The sequence below is a fragment of the Polypterus senegalus genome, chromosome 9 (genome assembly GCF_016835505.1).
Source record: "Polypterus senegalus isolate Bchr_013 chromosome 9, ASM1683550v1, whole genome shotgun sequence".
Lineage (NCBI taxonomy): Eukaryota > Metazoa > Chordata > Cladistia > Polypteriformes > Polypteridae > Polypterus > Polypterus senegalus.
In genome coordinates, this window is record NC_053162.1 from 160,642,623 (window position 1) to 160,667,739 (window position 25,117).

The 25,117-nt window shown below is 34.3% G+C and overlaps 1 protein-coding gene across 1 annotated transcript in view; it reads left to right on the plus strand.

Annotated features, from left to right (window-relative positions):
- Positions 1 to 25,117, plus strand: part of jhy (junctional cadherin complex regulator) — a 105,134-nt gene that overhangs the window by 15,770 nt on the left and 64,247 nt on the right. Inside the window, exon 3 of the mRNA XM_039764119.1 lies at positions 17,651 to 18,407. Coding sequence (XP_039620053.1) covers positions 17,651 to 18,407 — 757 coding nt within the window. The remainder of the gene's footprint in view (positions 1 to 17,650; positions 18,408 to 25,117) is intronic.

Here is a 25,117-nt window from a genome sequence, read left to right on the forward strand (position 1 = left end):
TTTATTAGTATATATATATATATATATATATATATATATATATACACACATACATGCAAACATACACACAGGTATATATATGTATGTGTCTATATGTGTGTGTATAGCTTTGGTCACTGAGTGCAAAGGAAAAATAATAAAATATAGTCTAAGTTATTAAACAGTAAAACATTAACGTTTTAAGAAGTACAGGTACATTGAGCACTACTGGAGTGGTTGCGGGTAAACTACATTTTAAAGACTGTGTAACACAACAGGTAAGTGGTTCTAACAGCAGTTAAAATGTATATGGATCATCTCTTGGTAGTTGATCCCTTTTGAAAGGCGCTACACGACGGCTGTGGTATAGAAATTACATTTTCTATGTGAACATTCAAATTTCTGCCTCTGGTAATGTGCCTTACCGGCATTACCAGCAATTAAAGAAAATTAGTTTTGTGTCCTCTGCAGTGTTAAGAGAGAAAGGCTTTGGTTTGGGAGAAAAGGAAAAAAGGTGTAAAGAAAGGAAAGGAAAGTTGCCTTTTTCTTTTATATAGTATAGATAGATGTGTTTGCTGACAATATGAGCGCCTTTTGGGGACAGTCGCGGTGGGTCTTGTGTAGACTGGTGAGACGTCCCTGCTGCTCAACTTTTGCTGTGTTAAAGAAGTAATTAAAAAGAAAAGGAAACATTTTAATAATAACGTAACATGATTGACATTGTCATGAGTGTTGCTGTCATATATATGCCTGCCTAAATAAGTCACCTCGCCGCTCTTACGTTTTTATCGCTCATTTAATCATGGCTAGTGGCGGAAAAATTATAAAATGAAAGGAGGATTACACTGAGTATGTCTTTACCAAAACAATTATTGATGGCGAATCGATTATTCATAAAGCTTGAATTGGTGATCTGTTTTTCTGTGGTAACCTCATATTTTTTCATACTTCTTCTCAAACCAAGGTGGTGCGAGGGTAAAATGAATTGGGATGCTGATCAATGTAATCGTGTACCAGGAAATCATGCATTGACAAAAGTTCCCTTTGCTTGTAATGCAAAGTGTGATTAAATGCATTATTTTTTAACGCGTTATGGAGCACATGCATCGAAGCTTCTCAGCTGTGCTTGTGCTAAGAAAAGGATAGATTTTATAAATAAGTTAACACGATTGTCAGTATAACCTTTTGTAAGTAGTGCCTGGAGGATTCAGTGTGGAGAAACTCTAGAGACAGCCTGTGTATTAACTTGTGGATTTTTCTGTGAGTATTAGGTGGTAGTGTAACGAAGTTGCTTCGAAAGACTGCGTTAGCCGCGGAGCTCAGCTCAGAGTGAAACGAGGTAAATTGGAGGGGAGATGATGACGTGACTCCCCCAACCGCCTTAACTGTCAACTCCCCACAAACACAGTCTCTCGGAATTTGCATAAGCACACCCCTTCACCTGCAATTTTAACTTAGTTACAAAGTGATCAAAACTCTCGTTTATATCCTGTGTCCTCTCATTAAACTTGTATCCCGCATTACCCGTGGGCATTTGAAACGCCAGCAGCAGCCTGTCTATGAACTTAATTTAAAGTTTAGGTTTACACCTTGCTTTCTTTCCGAAGTAGCAGCACTCATGAATATGGTAGTATATGTCACTCGCTTGCTTCTTATTGTTTCGTTGCCTTCTCAATTATATAATGCATGTTTTCTTCAGCGCTGTTTGGAGGTCTTTCTGGTTTTCAACGCACTGCGTTGACAGTCAGTTCACGTGATTACGTGGGAGGCGTGATGATGTCACACGAAACTCCGCCCCCCATGGCTTTCGAGCTCAACTCCATTACAGTAAATGGAGAAAAATACCTTCCAGTTATGACCATTACGCGTAGAATTTCGAAATGAAACCTGCCCAACTTTTGTAAGTAAGCTGTAACCTGCCAAATTTCAGCCTTCTACCCACACAGGAACTTGGAGAATTAGTGATGAGTCAGTGAGTCAGTCAGTCAGTCAGTCAGTGAGGGCTTTGCCTTTTATTAGTATAGATTCACCTTTTCATTAAATGAAACCATTTAATTAAATTCTCAGGTCATATTTAATAGTAGTTTGTTATGGCTTAGTAGCAAGGACATTTGGCTTTAAACCCCAAAGCTGCAGGTTCAGTTCCAGCCACTGCTTTACTGTGTGACCCTAAGATAGTTCCTAACCTGTGCTTCCAGTGTAAAAAATATCTGTAAATAGTTGTAATGTCTCCTGATTTTCTAAGTCAACTTTGATTAAGGCAAACCCCAAGGCATCATCATTTCCTCACTGCCGAGTGAACTGCAATCACTACCAATTTTAACCTCTGCTTGCTTTTTGTTTTACTCTTAAAGGAAAAGTTCAATGTTTTTTAACTCAAAATTATTTCTTCATAATCAGGGTATATGTTAATTTGCTTCATGAAATTGCATTCTAAAGTAAAGCATTTTATAATAATTTTAAAAATATCTAACCTGTTCTTATGTTTTATTATGGAAGTAAAGAACAATGGGGTTCAACATGAAAATAAAAAGCCTTTAAACTTTCTGAATATGTCCACTTTGAAGCAGCAAGGGTTTCAATTTAAGACACATACCTTCCGTGTGTCTGAGTTGTGATTGTGACAACAAAAGTAAACTGGAAATAATGCATTTTATCATACAGTAGATTCCTGATGCTATTTTCTTGAGATAAGGACATATTGCTTGCTTGCTTGTCTGCAGGCTTTGTGGATGGAGTGCTGAACACCTCCACTCCCTAATTCACCAAATTTAGGAAGCTTTAGGCTGCATATTGAGCTAGTTGTGTCTTTTCATTTCTGTTTGTTCATTGGTTATGTTATACAATTACTTGTATTAACAGACAGAAAAATGCTCAGATATGATTATATTTCCTCACCAGTATCTACTTTTCACCTTTTACATTCTGTGTTGTTATTTTTTCATAGCCTGCAGAGTGAGAGTCTTCTTGAATTGCAGCGTGGCAGTAAATAGTGAACATATGTGAACTTTGTACACATAACAGTGAATCTGAACAGTTTACACTGCATTACATTTTGTATTTTTGAAAGAGTCCAGACACTTACACATCAATACCATCTTAGGGTAAGTTTACAGGGCCAGTCCACACTCAACATTAGTTTCCATTGCATTTTGTGCACACACAAAACATAATAAAATAAGTGAAAAAGTCAAATTGTGCAACAGAGTCAAACCATGATCAAACAGATTGAGGCATCACAAACCAATAATTGAATTTTATAGTGCATGGAGAGTTGCTATTCCTAAGCATATGGTAATAAAATAACTTGGGACAATGTATTTGAGTGGGAAACCTCACTTACATTCACTGACACTGATCAGTCCATAAACACATGGGGCGAATGTGCAAACTCTGTACAGATTTGGGTACTGTGAGACAGGAATGACAACTATGTGCTACTGCTCTGTCTATGCTAAAGCATCTGTGTTAAACCTATTGAACTTCAGCCTGATTATAACTGCATTTATATCTATCAGTTCTTGGTATTTGAGTTAATGCGGTCTGTGCATGTTCAGCCTTTCTCTTGCTAGAACATTAAAGCACACATGTGTATGATAATAGCAGCAGCAGTAGGCAATACATTTGCAAAATAAGGCAATAAATCTTTTTTTGAATTCTGTATTGTAAAAGACAAAGTGGAGGTAAGTGTGATTTTTCAGTAGTTTTGTCTAATTTTTTGCATAACAATTCACATCTAGATATCAGCATTCAATAATGTCAGTATTAGCACTTTGAGGTGAAACCACACTTGGTCAGAAGTGGTGCCCTGGAGGAAGAGGACCAGCAAAAGTGACACGCACAGCTGATATTTTTTTTAAATGGCTGCACCTCATGAAATCATGACATGATTACACGGTTTTGAAATACAGTGCTTGGGCCATCTGAAGATACATATCAATACTCGATAGCACTATTGTTTTGAAAAATGAATATATTCTGTAAATGTTAATGCTTTTTCTTTCCTCTGTTATTAAGCACAACAACAGGCTAGTTCTTAAAATGTGTAAAAAATGCTTAACCTTAAAACACAGTTTCATGTGGCAAATTACTATATACCAGGATTGTAAAAAAAAACTTTATCTTGAAAAATACCAAAATATATACTTTAATTTGGCTATTCAAATGTTGTTTTTTCCAGCAATTTACTTCCTGTCCATGTTTGGATTCAGCAGCGTCCAATACTATCAACAATTTACAATGCTGCACTGCCTCATGAACCTATTTTGAAATAAGCAGTTTTGAAAACTGAATGAATTTAATTGTTTCAGGGTATTATTTTGCTTTAATTCCATGACTTATACAATGTCACAATTGCCCTGAGTGCTTCATTTATTTGGTCTTTGAAGGCACTTTTGATACACTTAAGCTTTTTAATTGCTTAACAGAAACTGTTCTTTTGGCATGTCAAGTTTAATTTCCTTGGGCTGTCACTATTTGACGTGCCTTTTAAAAGAACTTGTCTGCTCTTCTACAAACAGCTTCTTGAGCTGTTGTGTCTTTTTTGTTTCTTGTTGAGTGCAATATTTAATTTGGTCTTTCAGTTGCAAATTGAGCTATGACAGTGCTGAATCAAAGTATACCCCTAAATCATGTCTACATTAACTCTGCAATATAATAATAGGGTTCAAAATTAATGGAAATATAACAATAATAATATGTTCATTTATATAACACTAAGCATACATGAAATTTAGTATATGCATGCAATATAATATAATATTCAGGTATTTCTAAGACATCCTACTGAATAATAAGATGAAGAAGTAGTAAAATATAACAAATATGTAAGGTATACAAGATAAGTTAAGGGTTGTGTAAAAGAGAAGACCAACAAAGATAAAGATTTGGAGCCCCGCCTTGGTGACCCCATATACAGTCATATGAAAAAGTTTGGAAACCCCTCTTAATTCTTTGGATTTTTGTTTATCATTGGCTGAGCTTTCAAAGTACTAACTTCCTTTTAATATATGACATGCCTTATGGAAACATAAATTTGGGCACCCTGACAGAGATATTACATTAATACTTAGTTGAGCCTCTTTTGGCAAATATAACAGCCTCTAGACGCCTCCTATAGCCTTTGATGAGTGTCTGGATTCTGGATGGAGGTATTTTTGAGGTATTTTTGACCATTCTTCCATACAAAATCTCTCCAGTTCAGTTAAATATGATGGCTGCCAAGCCCGGACAACCTGCTTCAAATCATCCCATAAGTTTTCGATGATATTCAAGTCAGGGGACTGTGATCGCCATTCTAGAATATTGTACTTCTCCCTCTGCATGAATGCCTTTGTAGATTTCGAACTGTGTTTTAGGCCATTGTCTTGTTGGAATATCCAACCCCTGTTTAACTTCAACTTTGTGACTGATGCTTGAACATTATCCTGAAGAATTTGTTCCTGAACTAGCCACACAGCCCCACAGCATGATGGAACCTCCACCAAATTTGACAGTAGGTAGCAGATGGTTTTTCTTGGAGTGCAGTGTTCTTCTTCCACCATGCAAAGTGTTTTTTTATTTTGACCAAATACCTAAATTTTTGTCTCATCAGTCCAAAGCACTTTGTTCCAAAATGAATCTGGCTTGTCAAAATGAGCATTTGCATACAATAGGCGACTCTGTTTGTGGCGTGAGTGCAGAAAGGGCTTCTTTTTGATCACCCTACCATACCGATGTTCTTTGTGCAAATTGCACTGAATTGTAGAACGATGTACAGATACATCATCTGCAGAAAGATTTTCTTGCAGGTCTTTAAAGGTGATCTATGGGTTGTCTGTAACCATTCTCACAATCCTGTGCATATGCCGCTCCTGTATTTTTCTTGGCCTGCCAGACCTTCTGGCTTTAACAGCAACTGTGCCTGTGGCCTTCCATTTCCTGATTACATTCCTTACAGTTGAAACTGACAGTTTAAACCTCTGAGATTGCTTTTTGTAGCCTTCCCCTAAACCATGATACTGAACAATCTTGGTTTTTCACATCTTTTGAGGGTTGCTTTGAGGATCCCATGCTGTCACTCTTCAGAGGAAAGTCAAAGGGAAGCACAACTTGCAATTGACCACCTTAAAAACTTTTCTCATGATTGGACACACTTGTCTATGAAGTTTAAGGCTTAATGAGCTAATCCAACCAATTTGTTGTTGCAAGTAATCAGTGTTGAGCAGTTACATGAATTCAAATCAGCAAAATTACAAGGGTACCCAAATTATTGCACAGCCAGGTTTTCACATTTGATTTAATTTCATAAAACTAAATACTGCTTCACTAAAAATCTTTGTTTGGAAAACACCCCAGTACTCAGATGTTCCTAGGAAGTGAAAGACATACCACCGTCTTTTTTGTTGAAAGTAGAGTACATTATTATGCAGGCTGAGAGGGGTTCCCAACCTTTTTCATATGACTGTAACTGAAGGTTTTGAACAAACAAAACTCACAGAACTGGAAACAAGATGGGTTATGTGGTCATGTGGCAGGAAGGGGCAGTTCCAGGTGGATGGACAACGGAAGTAATGTTCTCCACAGGAAGGAGAAGAAAAGGCATTAGAACATAGTGCCAACCCCTGGTCCAGCGGCTAGTTACCATCACCAAAACCATTAACCTGTCTTTCGTGTGCACATGTGTGACAGTCGATAACACTATTACTGTCTCGTGTGCACATATGTGACAGTTGATAACACTATTGCCTATTTATCATGCAAGTAATGATATGATAAAGTCATTGATTTTTTATTTTTTTATTTTTAACTATTCCTGTGGTCATTCAACAAAAGAGGAGAGGAAGGAAACCAAAACACCTAGAAAGCTTATTCTGGGGTGCACAAACCTCTAGGGGCTGATAGTTCTTCATTAGTTTAAGAATGCAAAGACTTGTAGAGCTAGGCAAAATAGCCATCCAGCCTCCCAACCATTCTAGAGTAACATTATCCAAATCATAGCATGTCATAGAAACAGAGAGTCGTGATGATGCCAGAGTTACTATAAAAGTATTGTCTTTCAATCTAATAACATATTCCGTTTGATTTTTGGTAAACTTTGATGACGGCATAATGGTAGATAATAAAACATTAGGATTTCAAGAAGGATAAAGAGAAAGGTAAGACTTAATACCTAATTGTAATTCTTTTTAATTACACATTTGAATGGATGCTATCTGCATTGTGTTTACAGCCAGCATAACTGTGTGAAGCAGACTCAAACTAAAATGATTTCAGTATGTGAACATTACTAATCGTATTTTTTTAAAACAAAAGCAAATAATTTTTAGGAAAAACACAAACTGATAAAGTATGTTTTTGTATATCTTCTTTTAATTTTTTGTAGTGGTTTTTTAATGTAGATCTGTTGATGAGACATCTCATGTTTTCGTTGCATAAAAATAAAAAGTGGCTTCTCTAGCTCTTTTATGCTTCATTTTAGACTATTTTAGAAGGCCAGCATGTGAAAATTGGATCAAATGTTGTGAGGAATATAGGGACAGTATCTGAATCCAAAGTATCATTAAGAGCCTTGTATACAATAAGGCAAATTTTAAAATCGATCCTAAAAAATACTGCAAGGCAAGGACATGTTGGCAAATTTGGTATTAGGTGTACAGATAGTTTTTGGTTAGAAATATTACTGTTGCATTTTGAACAAGATGTAGTTTGTTATGTTTTTCCATGGCAGTCCCATTAAATGTGCTTAATGGGGATCTAGCTGAGTGAAAACAAAAGCATGCCACTTTCTGCCTTGTCAAGTATCAGACTCTGAGCATCCTGCAGTGACAAAAATGTCTAATAAATACTCTGTTTCTTTAAAAAACAAATACTTGCTCTGTAATCTAGGTGATGAGCAATTTAAAGTTAGTTTTAGGTCAGTAATAACATGTAAGGCTAGATGATTATTTCTCCTCATCAGATGGCAGTTTTTTATACAACAGCCGATTAGCAGAATTTCTGTTATTTTAAATGTTGTGTTTAAAAAATATGATAATTTATAAACTCTGTGATGCTAGTCTAGTCTTTATGTATGGTGTAAAGTACATCTGGGTTGTGGAGTGCAACTGACTTGTATAGCTGTTTTGCTTGCATATTTCTGGAAATTCATTTTATGTTTTTTTACGATTTGACCCAAAGGGTACATGCATAGAAAAAACAGTAATAAAGCAATATTTAAAATTTTTTTACTTGTTACTTTTTTCAGAAATAACTCTAAATTAATGTATTATTTACAATCAAATAGTTTTAGTGCTATGCTTAGCTCTATAATTTAGCCGGCACTATGCTAGAAAAGGAAAACACAGTAATGATCTGAAAAATTTGCATCCTGAATCTGTCATATCAGTATTAACTTCTCTCAAAATGACTAGCTTCCCTGGGTTCAGTCTTAAATGCACTTCCCCTTAATTTCCACTGATGTCCTCAAGTACATCACACGATTAAACCTTAAGATGAAAGAATTCTGCTGGATCTGCTTTATCAATGTCTTTGAGGATTCTAAATACCTAGATTAGGTCCCTATGCAGACTTTGTCTAATCAAGACTAAGACAGGTTTAATTCTCTGAGCCTGCCAAAGTATAACATGTTCTCAAGTCTAACAGATGTAGCTGATGTAGGTTTCTTTTAAGCTACAAAACATCCAATAGTACTTTGACTTGCTGAACCCTGAAATATGGATGGGGATAGTCCCTCCATTTGCAGGAATCTTATTAAAGTAAAGCATCATTCACGTACCTGCTGCAGGGCACACACATTCTCAACATATATACTAATTTGGGTCATGTGGGGTCATATTAGAATTGCCAGTCAACTAAACATATACATTTTGGAATATGGGAGGATGCTAGCCATCTATCCTTCCATTATCCAACCCGCTACACCCTAACTACAGGGTCATGGGGTCTGCTGGAGCCAATCCCAGCCAACACACACCCACATACCAAGCACACACTAGGGACAATTTTGGATCACCAATGCACCTAACCTGCATGTCTTTGGACTGTGGGGGGAAACCAGAGAACCTGGAGGAAACCCACACAGACATGGGGAGAACATGCAAACTCCGGGAAGCGAACCCAGGTCTCCTAACTGCGAGGCAGCAGCACTACCACTGCACCACTGTGACGCCCATTTTGTAATAATATTTTAATACAAATTATGTAATCCTATATATTCTTCATGACAATGCATTTTGCAATCTGTTACGGGGGCCTTGCACAAATCAATTCATCCTTCCGTCAATTTTCTGAATCTGTGGAGAGTCAGACCTAGCTTTATTACATGACTGGGTGCAAGGTAATAACCAGCTGGACTGGTGGGGCAACTTCATGTACACACCAATACTCACTCACTCTGGTTTAAATTAGAGTATGAGAAAATAATTTTCTTCATTCTCTTAAATTTGTTTAATAATTTTGAGCCTAGGAATTTTGCACAAATCAAATCTGATAGATGTTGTGTAATCATGTGGAAAACTTTTAAGTAATGTATGACTTGTACTTTAGTGTATGGTATATTATTACTGAAAACCCCAAGAAAACAAATTATTTTTGATGTTTTATTTTTGTAATTAATAGAATTCAGCACAAGATGGCGCCAGTGTTATATGCTGGTCCACAACCAAAACATTGCCCACATAAGCTGATGAAAAACTCAGAAAGGGAATACTATTGTTCAGAGCATACAGAAACATTAAATAACTTGGGTTAAGAAATATCTCCTTGTATTGATCCTATTTCAGTGACTACTCTACTGTAAGCATAATAAATGCAGAAATGTATCTTTTCAAGGAATAATATCAACATTAAAGTTTAAACGTCAGGTCAAGTTTATGGTTATGCAAACATAGTGAAATACTTACTTGCATGTCTCCTCAGAAGACCTGACAAAAATACAAATAAATAAATAAATGAAAGTACACATAGCATGCTATGTACACACACACAACACTGGTGAAATGTTTTAGAACACCTCCGTTTTTTCCAGTTTTTCTTCAAATTTAATCAGTTGAAATGCTGTGAATTTCCTAAAATGTTGAAAAGATAAGCAGTAAACTGCCAGAGGTTTAAATTTAAAGTTTTTGTTAGCAAAAACTGAAAAAAAGGAAAATTTAGAATATTACAAATGGACATTTTTCAGGAAACAATCAATTGGTTACAACCTACAGATGTTCTGCAACAATGAAAGTAAGTTAAGCCTTGTAAATTGAAGCAAACAATTTGCACAGGTGTCCCACTGTACTCTGTGACACTTTGGCTTTCTCTAAAAGAAAGATCAGCACTTTTAAAGGTTATATTAGTCTGCCCATTTTCCTTTTGTTAATTACCTTTCTTCAGGGAGTGTAGCAACACAGCAGCACAGTCTGTTCCAACACTGCTTTTATATAGACAGAGGGTTTGTAAGTAATCAGTAAACGTTGGCACACCTGTAGGGATTTTTTACATTAGCTTTAAAGGATTAATTAACTTACATTGTTGCAGAAAAGCAGTACATTGTTAACCCATTACTTGTTCCTTATCTATCTATCTATCTATCTATCTATCTATCTATCTATCTATCTATCTATCTATCTATCTATCTATCTATCTATCTATCTATCTATCTATCTATCTATCTATCATTATAAGTTATAATTCCATGCACAAGTTTGGACGTCTCTGGCTAAATTAAATACTTTTTTTATCATGTAAAAATTGATTATATAAAGTATCACCAAATCCTCATGCAGAATGTCATACAGTAAGTAAGAAAATGAAAGCTGGAAAAAGCATGGCTTCTGCAACAAGACAATGATCCAAAAAATGCCTTAAATATTCTTCTATTTTTTGTACTTTTTTAGTTTATCAAATAAATTGTAACTGTGCATCAGCACTTTTATAAAATGCCATTGTTTTAGTTTGTTTGCTGTTCAACCTGTATTGCTATTTTTATTTTTTTACTGTAAATGTCAAAAAATAACTGATTTGGCTAGGGGTGTCCAGAATTTTTGCAAGAAGATATCCTCTAGAGTTAATATATTAAATGCAGCAGATACATGCAGAAATTATTCAAATTCTAATTGTCTACCTAAGTTTCATATGTTATTTATTTATGGTGTGTACCTGATTCTTCTTGTTTTTGTTTTCCTCCTGTACATTAAGAGCAGCCCATTAGTATGCATACACATTCTTGTTTGAGTTTGTCCATCAGTGAAAAGAAAATAGCTTAATGTTTTCATATTCCAACCAATTAGTTTTGAATTAAAAGATCCAGAATATATGAATACAATATATGAATTTCAAATCTTCCTCTCCTTTCTGAGTTTGTGGCTTCATAATGCATTTTAGATATTTACTGCCTTGCAAGGTGATCTTTATACTGTGTTGCTTTTAATTGGCTAGAAATGAAATAACAAAATTCAAATTACTGTCTAATTGTGCACAAAAGCTATAACTTTAGGCTTACTCAAATGAAGCTTCTTCATTCTTTATTAGGTTAATTTATTATAAATTGGAAATAACGTTTATCTTAACAGAACTAAATTAACTCTACCCCAATAGCACATTTTTTAATTAAATACAGAGTGTACTTAAAATAAGCTGCCATTTGTTTTCAAATAACAACTGAAGGATAAATGATTAACAGTGTGCTTTTATTCACCTACTCAACAATCAAAATGGCCAGTGATTGAATATTTTATTACAAGTGTGGGCTGCATAATTGTATGGGAGACCACTTTAATTTTTGTCATTTGTGTGATGCTGTATCTATTAAAAAGAAATTTGATTTTATTTTGTTTGATGTCATCATGGTAAGTATTCATAAAATAGTCCATTAGCATGTGTAGACATTGTTAAATATGCATATGAGGGCCTCTCTGCAGCTCCATTACAAACCCAGGAATCTGAAGTGTGTATATTGCATCTGTTTTCTGTCCATCAACAAAAGTAGCTTACATTTATTGTCTTTTGGAAATTTATTTCTGCATGCAAAAAAGAAACATATATTATGTTTTGTGTGGATGATAGCTTGTTAAAGGGTACTTCATGCTCATTCTGTTCCAACGCAGTGACCTGATTGTCACTGAACAAAAGAGCCCATTTGCACACATTGCAGTACAATAGTCCTCTTGAGATTCATACTCTGATGGCTGAATCATTAAGTTTTGTTTGGAAATAATCCCATTGTGACGCAGAGCTGAGTTTTCTACAGCGACTTTCAAAACATATACAAGGAATTGAAGCATATGTATGCTGGTATGATTCTACTTTAATAAAAAAAAATATCTATCTATCTATCTATCTATCTATCTATCTATCTATCTATCTATCTATCTATCTATCTATCTATCTATCTATCTATCTATCTATAGTCATTATATATATCTGTCTACAGTAATTATATATATATCTCTATATGTAAAGCTTACTAGAAACAACTACCAAAATCTGTTTTTTTATAATCCATAGTGAGTATTTATCTGTCTTTCAATTGCCTGCTAGAAATAGATATGGGAAAAAGATCTATCCATATATTTGCAGCCAATTTTATATCTAATCTTAAAGTTTCATATAGATATCAGGACAGCTTATTTATTAGTTAACAAACAAGCTTGATGGATTAAATTGTCTCCTTTCATTTGTAAAATTTCCTATGTTCTATAAATATACAAAAATTACAAATATATTGTATAAAATGATTTGCTTCTGTACTATAGACACAGTATTTATGTATTTGTGCCTCTAGATTACCATCGGTCTTCCTATCCATTCTTAAACACACATAATCAAAGTTAAAGATTGTAAAACTGCATTTATTAGTTTGTTTTAAATACAAGAATTATATTTTGTTAAGCTAATAAATAGAAGTGTTATATTTATTTGTCAGCCTGAAATTTGTCAACAAGCCAGCCTGTTGATAACAACCTGTAAAGAATCCTCAATGGGAATTCTGTTTCTTTCCCAATGAAGGCCATCAGAGAGCTTTAAAAGCATGTCTCATAGCTTCTTGCATAGTGACATTTTTTGATAGATTGATACATGCAAATCTCATTTTTCCTTAAACATTTGGAAGGTTTAAGAATGGAAAACAAAAACTACAAATATTATCATTGAAACTGTTTATATTAATTTAATGTGTTTTTTAAAAAATAATTTACATTCGAGAGTAATAGTTTCAGCCTAAAAATACCAAAATTATTAAGTCTTAGAAAACTTCCTTAATCCTTAATGAGTTCAGTGTTTTCCTAATTTGAAATAATTGATATTTTATGCTGCCACTGGTGTCTCCAGGAATAAAAAAAGGAATTTAAGTAGAGGTAATAGATGAAATAGTTTGATTAATCTAAAGCTGTAGGAAAAAGTTGAATTAAACCACAAGTAGACTACTTGTTTCAGTAAATGAGAACATTGACCACTTTTGCCAGCTCTGGGAGATAAGAACCATTTAAAATTAGCTGTAGATCTGTTTAATTATGACAGTGTCTTAAGCTTTTATTTCCTTCTAGACAATTATTTATATCTAGTTCCTTCAATGGGTGTCAACACCGACTACATCTGCCAGCAACATAGTCCTGCATCCAGCTTTATTACGCTTGCAGTTTCACTTTAAGAAGCATTTAAAATTAGTTGTAGGTGTTCATGACGAGATTATTTATCCACATGAACAAATTATTTCATTAGTAATGCAATTTCAAGGGTATGCACTGCAGTTGAAAGCTGAAACCACTGTGAGTTATAAGGAAGCATAACAATTTCAGTCATATTATATTAATCTAATTTTTAAATTCATCTGCTTTAATAAAAAAAATATAATATTTTATTTATGTAGTGCTTTTCCCATGCTTAAGTGGTTTTCAAATGGCAGTGATTCCTATCATAGTTTTATTTTAATTTATACAATTGTGTTGACAATATGAAATCTGTCATCATCTCATCCTTTGCCTTGTTCTACGTGATTTGTTAAGAAATATCCTTCTGTATAGTAGATGCTGATAACTAAATCTTGCATGTTTGACTCACTGACCACAATGGTATATAGCCCCTCATCACTTATAATAAAATTGCTGCTTTCCACATCTAATAAAAGCGCCACTGACCTAACAGAATTGTGTACACCTGTAGGGCATTTTAAGAATGACCTATTCTATGTTACTTATAACTAGGTAAGGATGTGGTCTGCAAAGCATGGCAATTAACCAGACTGACCTCCATACAATAGATACTGATAATCAACATGTACTGTTAATTTGTTGATATTAACATCTACTTGAGCGCAGGCATTAGTGACTAAATCTGTCATGGTTACAGATTGTGCTGTGCCTCACAGGGACTAGAAGTTCATAAAAATGTATATTATTGTAGCAATGTAGCATTTCTTCTATTTAAAATTGTCCTTTAACATTGAAATAATAATATACTAAATGCAAAGAGAATTCATGTCAAAAGCAAGAATAGATTGTACACCAGAAGCCACTGTGGTCTTCCAGAACCAGAACTGATCCCCAGTACCTATTTTGCCCTTTAACTAACTATTGATTTCTGTATTATTTTGACCAAAATAAGTAATTTATACCCACTTAGAAAATGTTTTCTTTATTTACTTTTAAGAAATGTATGCAGGTATTTATTTATTTATTCATGAATCTATCCAGTTTCTTTCTCAATTCTCATAACATTCCCAAACTAATCTAATCCAATTCAGTGTTGTGGTGGGAGGTGAAAATAGCCTGTTATGGCGGTACTGAGGAAACAACCTTGGATTGGGCACCAGTTGTGTAAAAAATATTTTCATGCACACACTCGCACAGAGAAAATTTCGAGTTACGTAGTGGGAGGAACATTGATGTATCTGAAGTGAAACACTCACAGAGAAACAGAGAAAATGCACAAACTTCATACAAATAGAGGCCAGGCACTTCTGGGAGGCAGCATCGCTAACCTTTGTGTAGTTCTCTTCCTGGAATTTTTGTTTTTAAAACTGAGATTAAGCAAATGCTTCAGCAAGGCATGACAGAAAGTGATCAATGAACCCAAATGCTGAGATTTGAAAAAAATAAAATAAATAAATAAATTTTTGAGCCTCCTTATAGTCTAGTGCAGGTATTCAATGAAGTGTTCAGTTTGTTCCTAAAGTTATGTCACCAGAATTAAACACCAAACATAAAAAAACAAACAAACAAAAAACTCTCATAAAAAGAAAAGAACACAACATATATTGTTGAATATTAATAGTTTAACCAAGTATTCCCCAAATTATATCTATAGTTGTCATTGTGCATTGTATTATACATAGAAATGCAGTAGAAATATGTGCATTAAGGAATTTTATCCTTTTTTATATTATTTATTTATTATATTATTATTTATATTTTAAACTTGACTGAAAGCAGCATAAAGATGTATCACAATAATGGTTTTTCCTTCATTTTATTATATATATTTAGGAACATATTTCATAGTTTCAAATCATGAAAATAATTCTTGCATTGTTTGATTTTTGTAAATATTTTGTCATTTTTCATACAGAATTGCATTTTGTGTACTGAATTGGAAGATGAATGATTTTATTATCACATTTATCATGCAGAATCTAAAAATATTTACTTTAATGGAAAAACTGAAAAAAATTCTTCAGATAGTGAACAATAATGTTCTATTCGTAGGTACAATAATGTTTTAATTATTTTATCTCCCAGAGGTCATATTGCGTTCACTTTTGATTATGTTTGTGACCATTTGTTGTTCTGTTTACAGGAGTGAAACATATTCTGCCTGTCTGTGATTTTTAAGGACAATGTTTAAATCCAACAAAACCTGATTTTCTCAGTTTCTCCTTAATTTGCTACTTTTTAACCTGAATTGTCAATAATTGTTTAGTCCCCTGAAAATTGAAGTGTGAAGCAAAAGTGGTGGTTCGGACTGAATTATGTGAGCTGTGAATTATTTCATCCCACCAGCACTTGTAGGCTAGCAGAACCATACCTTTTATATTTCCTGTTATCTCTTATTATGTTTTATTTAAGTCTTGTAATGCACTGGTGTCCATTCCATAGCTAACTCCTGCCTTGTGCCTGGTACTTCCAAGATAGACTTCAAACCCCTGAGACAATGAATTGCATCAAACGGTTTTGAAAATAGATAGGTCTAATAAGTAAAACAATATTTTCTAATCAATTATATAACAACCTATTCATCTTTACCTGGGATTATACTGTACAATAATGATTGATTTTAGAAGCTATTTTTATTGATATTTAATTAATTTGAAACTTGTTTAATAACAACTTAGTCCTCCATGAAAGGATTAATATCTATAATTTTGTTTTGTTGTTCAGAGGAATTTGTGTATACCACTGCAAAGGAAACTCCTGTGTAAAAGTAAGGGGTGCCCCAGGGTTATTAGACAGTTCACATATTAAAAACAGCACATCATTAGAGAATACCTCAAAATCACTTTGCATTATAAAAATTTATATAGGAAAAATTGCTTTTAACTCAAACCTACCTAATCCAACCTTATTTCAGGGCTCATTTACCTACACAGATTTACTGAAGCCATCAACATTTAACCTTGAGAAACAGAGTACCAAAAAACAAATTAATAAAGATTTCTGTGTACCTGTCTTTCAATCAATCAGAAAGCAGGAACTAAGTATTGTGTATTCATATACATTGCAAATAACACCAGACCAGTATCCAGGTTACTATAACTCAACCGCAATGAAAATAAGAAAAGAAAATCCAAATACCTAAACGAAAAAAAAACCAAGAAAGTGTAAGGCGCTTGCAGATAGTGAACTCAATCGGCATTTGCGTCCAGTTTCATGGAGTGGTGTTGTGGCAGTGCTAAACATTGTGTTGCTATGCTGCTTATGCTCAATATACAGTATACTTTATAGTCTACAATCTGGCTTGTAGACTTGAATTTTGTACATGGGTTCAGATAGTAGATTAATGGTTAAATTATAATTGTATGTACCACATAACTATTATTAATAGACGAAAGACCAAAAATTAAAACCAGCGTTATTTTATTTAAAGAATAGTCATAGTTTAACATATTTGTAATGCAGCTATAATAAATCATATACTGTCATATATTATTTGGCCTTCTGTGAAACTTTGCAGTTCTGTGAAATTTAATGAAGCTTACAATGATGCAGTCTTTATAGGGTGTGAAACAGCACTGTGCTCCCATTGCACTGTGTATTAAGGTTAGTGTGTGCAGCTGATTTGGTTTACTGTTGATAAATCAAAGTTTAGATTTGAGTGGTTGGCTTTTTAATCAAAGATTTTTTTAATTTAAATTTAAACATGGATGCACTAGGGAAAGGTAGAGTGTTTCAGGGGTTTTTTGTACGTGGGAAACTAAATAGCATGCAGTCATTTATGTGTTCCTTTTTGATAAAATCATTGATCTTACCATTGTTGCAGTGGATTATATATTGCTGAGCTGCACCTGACCACTCTAAAACATACAAAGAAATATCTCTTCCAGTAAACTGATTGTCAAGCTACAACAAACATGTAAGTGAAAGTTTTGTATTGTAGACTCGCATGGAATTCTACACAGTGTTTTATGTGACTTATCTACATAGGCAGAATGCTTTCAGATTAAGCATTTTTATCTGGACAAACTGAAATTGTTCATCTTTGTCTCTCTCAAAACTAGGGCCCAGGATGATGATAAATATGCATCACTTCGTTATGATCCTGACTGGATAAACAATTTGGATGGAGCTTCAAAGTTTGCCACAGATGGACTCTCAGTTGTAGAAGACTTCAGTGGAGATTCTCTTGGGGAATCTCTTGATGTTCCACATGATAGCCCTCGCAAACCTTGGGTTGAAGACTCTGAAGAGAGAACACTTCGAATACACACACCAGCACCTAGCAAAGGGTCTGCTAGCTTTTCTGTAAGTAAGAACAAACAAAATGTGGAAACCGCACCAAAACTTCCTCCCACCCCCTATTACCCCCAGTATAGGGAAAACATGAACAAGAATAAAAGCGGTGACCCGGCAGCAGGGCTCAGTTGGAACTTCCAAAATGCAGATGTAGAAAATGTGAGAGCTTATAAAGAATTTAATAAGCAATCAAGCCTCAATAAAGAGATAAAATGGAGTTCTGGCTTGGAAGAGGAAACAGATGAGCCATTGGATTATCAGTATGAGGGAGAGTTGAATTTTTCAAATGTAAAATCAGCGACAGTTGGTAAAACCATCACTCCTGTTAAGTCACATGAAGGAAAAAACTCAAACAATAGACAGTTTAAAGAGGACCGTTCGAAAAAAGTATCCCAAAAACCAGCCAGACCTACAGAGGACTTTGTGGAAAAAAACAAATTTACTTTGGGAGTGAATTCAGAAAAGCAAGGCTCCTACCTGCGTTATCACAGTAAGAAGAAAGAGGCTAGTGTCCAGCAGCAGGTATGTTCCTTAGTTTGATTTTATTTCAATTTCAAGTCAAGTTCCAGCATTGCTTCTGACATTTTAAGAATTGTCATAACTTTGGTGACATATTTTGTTTGATTTGCTTTGTCATAATTTACTTTATCAGTACTCCAAAGTCATTATGGATTAGAATAAGCAATCTTTGGTTGATACACTTCTTATTATATTTAGCAAAGTATTTAGCTCTGATAGTAGCACCAGACCCACTCCTGTGTACTAGTCTTAATTAAGGATTTTTGTTATAGTCTTATTTTACCTTTATTTTCTTTCCATATTCCAATAATTGTCAGATAACATTTATTGCCAATGCCAATTGGGCCCATATGAGTGTGTGGGCGCTTATATGAAGGACTATCACATTTATGACAGACTCCAGTCATACGATCCTAAATTGATTTAAACTAAATGGGTGGATGGACATCTATTTTTAAAAGCTTGTGTTTATTAAAAACTAGTTTTATGAAATTTCTTTAGTTAATTTAAACAAAAACATTTTAATCTTTATGCAATAAAACAGTTTCCCAAACTTGTTCCTGGGGACCCCCTGTGGCTGCAGGTTTTTGTTCCTACCAGCTTTTGTTTTTAATTGAACCCCCGGGCTAATTAAGTGAACTGTTATTTCTCAAGTTCTGTGTTTTGAGAACAATATAGAAATTAGAAAACCGAGTTTGCTACAAAAAATATATATTAAAATGTACCAAGCAGTTGTATTGGAATAATGTATTTTTTTTCTTTTTAACAGTATTTTAATCTTGATTTTCATTCTACTTTTCAAGGTCTTCTAATTGTTTAAGTAATTCATTGTTTACAAATTTGTGGGTCTGACGCTAAAGTAGTTGCAGCCTTTGATTATTCATTGTGTTGTCTGCCTGCGTATCTGCTCTGCTTGTTTTAAATTGTCATTAATAAGATACAACAAAGTGGGAAAACTGCACAGAGAAATGGCAAAATATAACAAAATCAAAAACAGAAAGTTAAGCATTTAAATCTATAGCAAAAGCAGAAATATTTCTAAATGTCTTATATATGTAAAAATCATTTTCTGAATGTCAAATAAAAGAAAAAAAACAGCTAATTAAATTAGCTCAGTGTTATCAGGTGTTGTCATTGATTAGGAATGTGGTTGGAACAAAAACCTACAGAATGTTGGATAAATTAAATTTAACGTTGTCTTAGACAGGTAGCACAGCTGATAATATTATTAAGTTGACTTACAATACAAGTGAATATAAAGTGAAAAAAAAGCTTTTAAGTCATTGCATGAGTATTGATTGACAAGTCACGTCAAAATTGCCATCATCGATTTATTAATTCCCTGAAATATACCTTGAAATTTCATTTCTCAGATAAAATTCTTATAAGGGGCTGTCAAAAAGGGTTGAGCCAGAACCTTAAAGAGTTATTCTACAATGTATTCAAATTGTAATTATTTAAGTCTCTAGCATTTGTAGGTTATGGTGTTTCTTGTTTCGGAACGCATACAAAATGCATTTGGAAAACTGCAACGTCAATTATCATGCTATCCTTAGATTTTTAACACTAGAGAACAATATATCCTCACGGATTTACTCTTGCATAGTCAATGTGTGCCAGGACCCTTCTTATGCCACAGTGAAGTTAGAATTCCTATATGACAAGATGTTTTTTGAAAATAGCTAAAAGTTTGGCCAGTAGCAGAAGAAAAGTTAGCCACTGTGCAGCAAATAGTAATAGCCTGGAATACTGGTTCCTAAATGAAGAATCAAATGATCCAATGTGTCAAAGAGAATCTTAAGCTACCAGATTCAGAGTGGGAGAAGTTTATTAAGGTTTTTAGAACCATAGTGAAACTTTGTTTTTTATAAGGAATGAGAGTGTAGTCCACATTGATTGCTTGTCTCAAAAAAGTCCAGATAACTGTCCAATATTATGCTGGTTTGGCATTTCAGGAAATCAATTGGACAAAAGTGGTGAAGACAGCTGTTGCCCATCAATCTTGCTTCACAGCATTGACTCATTTCACTTACTGTGTTTCAAAGGCTGCTCTATTAAACTGTTTATTCAAAGAAATGTCACTGTGCTATGTGTCTACCATCTCTTCTGCAATACGAAGGACTAACTCTGTGGGACATGTTATGCCAATAATGAACATACCAAGTCATCTAAAGAAAAGTGGTTGCATAAACTAGACAAAACGTTTAATATGAGTGAGATAGATAAGCTTTATAAACTTAATAACAAGTGTATTATTGTTCATAGGATTATGTCAAAAAATAAAACTTTCTTGGTTTTACTGGTGTGTCTGTTAATAGGTTAGTCTCAAAACTTGTCGATAACCCCTTGTGTATGTGTTGAATTTTGTTAATACATAGCATGGAAAAAATATCCAGTGGGGAGGGTTGCTGCTGGGCTCTGTATTATAGCACTTGTATTTAGTAATGTTATAAAGATCACTTATTCAGAGTTGATGTAAATTTGCCTCAAATTATGATTCTCTATTAAACATCAATCCATCCCGCTATATCCTAACTACAGGGTCACGGAGGTCTGCTGGAGGCAATCCCAGCCAACATAAGGTGCAAGGCAGGAAACAAACCCCGGACATGGCGCCAGCCCACCGCAGGGCACGTGCGCGCACACACACACACACACACACACACACACACACACACACCAAGCACACACTAGAGACAATTTAGAATCGCCAATGCACCTAACCTGCATGTCTTTGGACTGTGGGAGGAAACTGGAGTACCCGGAGGAAACCCATGCAGACACGGGGAGAACATACAAACTCCACGCAGGGTGGACCCGGGAAGCGAACCCGGGTCTCCTAACTGCGAGGTGCGCTACCACTGCACCACTCTATTAAACATCACACCCTAAAATTGTAATAGCATCATCATAAAATAGACTGAATAAAGATGTCCCAACAAGAAATGGTAGATAGATAGATACATTATTAATCCCAAGGGGAAATTCACATGGTGAAATGGTAAAAATTACTGATTACTTTTTTATTCAGTTAAACACACCATCCTCTGTTGTTCCCTTTTCACCATCTCTTGAATAACAGTGACTCAACAAGCACTACAGAAAAAAAAACTGTGCTTCATTATGTTTCATTGTGGCTTATCTGTAACAAAATCTGTGTTGTTGTTCATTTATTTATTTATTTTTTTTGTATTAACTCAGAATGTTTGTGATCATACAAGCATGAAACGTAACAAAAAGTTCATTACACTGAGTTTTCATTTGTATTTCAAACATAATTAAATTTATTGTATTAAAAAATACAAGGCCTTGCTTTAATAATAAAAGATGTAATCAGTTCATTTTAGATTTATTGTACTGTGTACATATGACAATGACCATGCACCATGCCATTATTGTCCATTGTTCCAAGTCTCACTCCAAAGTTTATGTAACTATAATGCCAGAAAATATAATAGGTAGCAGTGAGTGAAGGAGCCAAGTATCCCTTCGCATACAGTTTTTTGCAAAACTGAACCTTAAATGAATTTCATATGCAATTTCGCAATTGCAAAACTCACTAAAAATTGGTGGTGGTTGAAGTGGCCCACTTTGAGTAACTAGAAATTTGCTATATTAATGTAATTGATAATTGTAATTGTTATTATAAAGAGTGTTTTAGAGTTTTGAAGGGCAGGATGAAAGCAACATTGATTTGTAAAGGTTTGACAACACTACATCTCTTTTGGACCTATAACTTTCTGACAAAGGATCCAGATTAAAATAAATGGGGGACTGTTAGAAATTAAACATGGCTAAACAAAATCTCTAGTGACACAAAAAGATATGCTCTTAGACAAAAGCTGTAGGCAATGAATTTGTTATGCAAAGTGTTTGAGCAAAAAAAATAAAACTTTGTGTGTTTATCTAAGCCTACCATCAACCTCACTGCACTCCTTCTGTCTGATGAGAACTGTAGCACATCAACACTGTCACAATGTTGTAAATTAATTCTGTTCTGAATTTCCCCTTGGGATTATTAAGTTTATCTAGTCTAATCTAATAAAAGTATGGAGGGTATTTATATACCGTATACTAAAAACCTTTCTTCTTGGACTGAATTTTACTGATTGCAAAACAACACACCTTTACAATTTTTTTTGCGAAGTAAAACTCTTAATATTTGGTGCAATTTGATTTTTTCTTGAACAGCTGGCTCATCATTAATAACAGGGTAAAAGCAGGTGACCAAACCCCACAAGGTTCTATAGTCTATGATACATAGTTTTTCAGTGATTGGTTGAACAAAGACATTGTTTTTATAACTTATATTAATTTGTCCTTCTTTCCATGTAAAACTATGCATCTGTTATCAACCCGACTTAATCTACTTTGTAATCAATGTGGCCAGAGTCTATTAACCTGGATGGGCCATCATATTTAACTACGTAATGATGAATTATGGAACTCAATCTCAGGAAATACAAAAATATATCTATATTAATAGTAATAAAAATACAATCACAACTTTATTTGGAGTCGTAACTGGCCAAGTAAATGAAACAACTGTAATAAGTTTTGCCAAACACAAGAGGGCGCATGAACCTCAATAATTCTCACTGTATATTTCATTTGTTAACCTTTGTTTAAGAATGTTTATTACAGCAGAAATTGTTAGCTTCCACAGAAGGAAACAAAATCATTAGGTGATTATGTAAGTGTAAAAGTTTATTAATACAAATAATCTGTCTCCTTCTTTGTCAGTTTAGTGACCATTATTTGGGTTCAGCAAGTTTGGCCAGTTGCCCCCAGAATTTTGGGGGTATTGAAGCAAGTGTTATTACAGGAGAATGTTCTTTCTAGTATACCCTCCTTCAGTCAAATATTGTGGCACTCAGAAGGGATGGTGACCTTATCATAACCCCAGGTCACAGGGTTTTTAATGCAAATAATGAGAAATAATATTATGTAAGGGCTATGGATATATCCTTGTCTCGTTATATAAAGTCTATCCAAAAAAATTCAAAACGAAATAAAGTTCTGAAATTATATGCATTTGTTTCTGTTTGTCTGGTGCTTTTTAAAACCGGTACAGTTAATGCTTATGAATTAGAGCAGCAAAATATGCTGGCAATCATGTTTATTTTAATAATTAGTACAGTAATTGATTGTTTGTTATACACAATATTATGTGTATTTTTCATAAAATAATTTTTTACTTTTGTTGACATGGTAATCCTATCCAGTTCCCAAATGCAAAACCATAATATTTGTGCCAGATAATGTTATCTCATGATGAATTAGTCCTATGGGTCTGAATAGCCAATTAAAGGGAGATAATCCCACACTAGTGGTCAGTTCTTTTGAGGTTAGACAAAGACTACTAGTGGACAACATTGCAACGGTCTAAAAGTAACATGTTGAGGGCTGGCAAGTTGTGAGAGGGGTCAAGGAAGAAAATAAGGAAACCTGCATTATCTCCATATTAATGCTTATGTGAGTGTCCTAGTGTGATATATGTCGACAGTTTCTCATTTACTTTCTTGCATGCTAAACTCTATAATTCCCCTCTTTTCTGCCAACCAACAAATATCAAAAGAGAGCTCTTTATTGGAGGTGATTCTTTTTTATTTTGTTGCCTTGGAAATGTATGTTATTTAGTAATGCTTTTTATAAATCGTTTCAACTAAAGTCTCATTACAAAATTTTTTGCAGAGAGAATATCAAACTTGACGATTGATTTCATCACCTAAGTATGTCACATTACAAACAGAGTTTGGTGGGTATGCCAGCTTAGATGACTGCATCATGACTTTACAGCACAGCTTTGCATTTCCAAACTATTTTGAGCTTACTTTTTTAAATAATATTTAAAATTAAATAATGTGCAAAACTGGCATCCGTGCCAAGACTTTACAGATTCAGCAAGTTCAGCTGCAGTCTCTGCTTTTTTTCTTTATTTTTTTGTTACGTTATGTTATGTAAATTGAGACAACAGACATATAAGCCTTTGTTCTGTTTGTCAGGTTCAAAACATCTGTGTTCCTTATTCCTTGTCGCCAATGTTTGGTGTAATTCTATGAAAGTAATGGGCAATGCATAGTCAGACTACTTTTTAAGGTAACAAGCAATATAACAAAATTCTTATTTTATTGAAGTAAAATGTACATTGTTATAATTAACTAATGTGTATTATTAAAAATAAAACATATATGCATTACTGCATTACTACCAAAGCTTATTCCTGAAATTGCGCATGTGAGTGTTCTGGCCTTCTGCTGACAGCTAGTGAGAAGAGGTTAAGCTCATGTGTCGCATGCAAACAAGTGAAAAGAATTTAGCAAAGTAGCAGCACTGAGTGTAAGGCAAGAAGCAAACATGTTGGCCGCTGGTCCTATGCAGGGCTTAATTGTACAGCCAAGCAGAAAAGAGTGTGCTGTGTGCAGTACAGTAACAGAAATCTATTAGTAAAGTGTCAGTTTAGTTTTCATATAGTTATTTGCTATAAATTAGATAAAGCAGTTTTGTCTGGTGGCATAGTGAAACTTTAAAGGCTAACTTTGGGGATGAAAAAAGTGAATGGATATGATTCACTTCACAACACATGTAGGGCTATATGTATTTGTATAACACAAGAAAATCATCAGATTTGGCCGCGTATCTGCTGAGTTTCATGAAGGTTCATATATGATAACAAATGTTTGCCAGTGAAATTCTGTATGTAGTTTTTCATA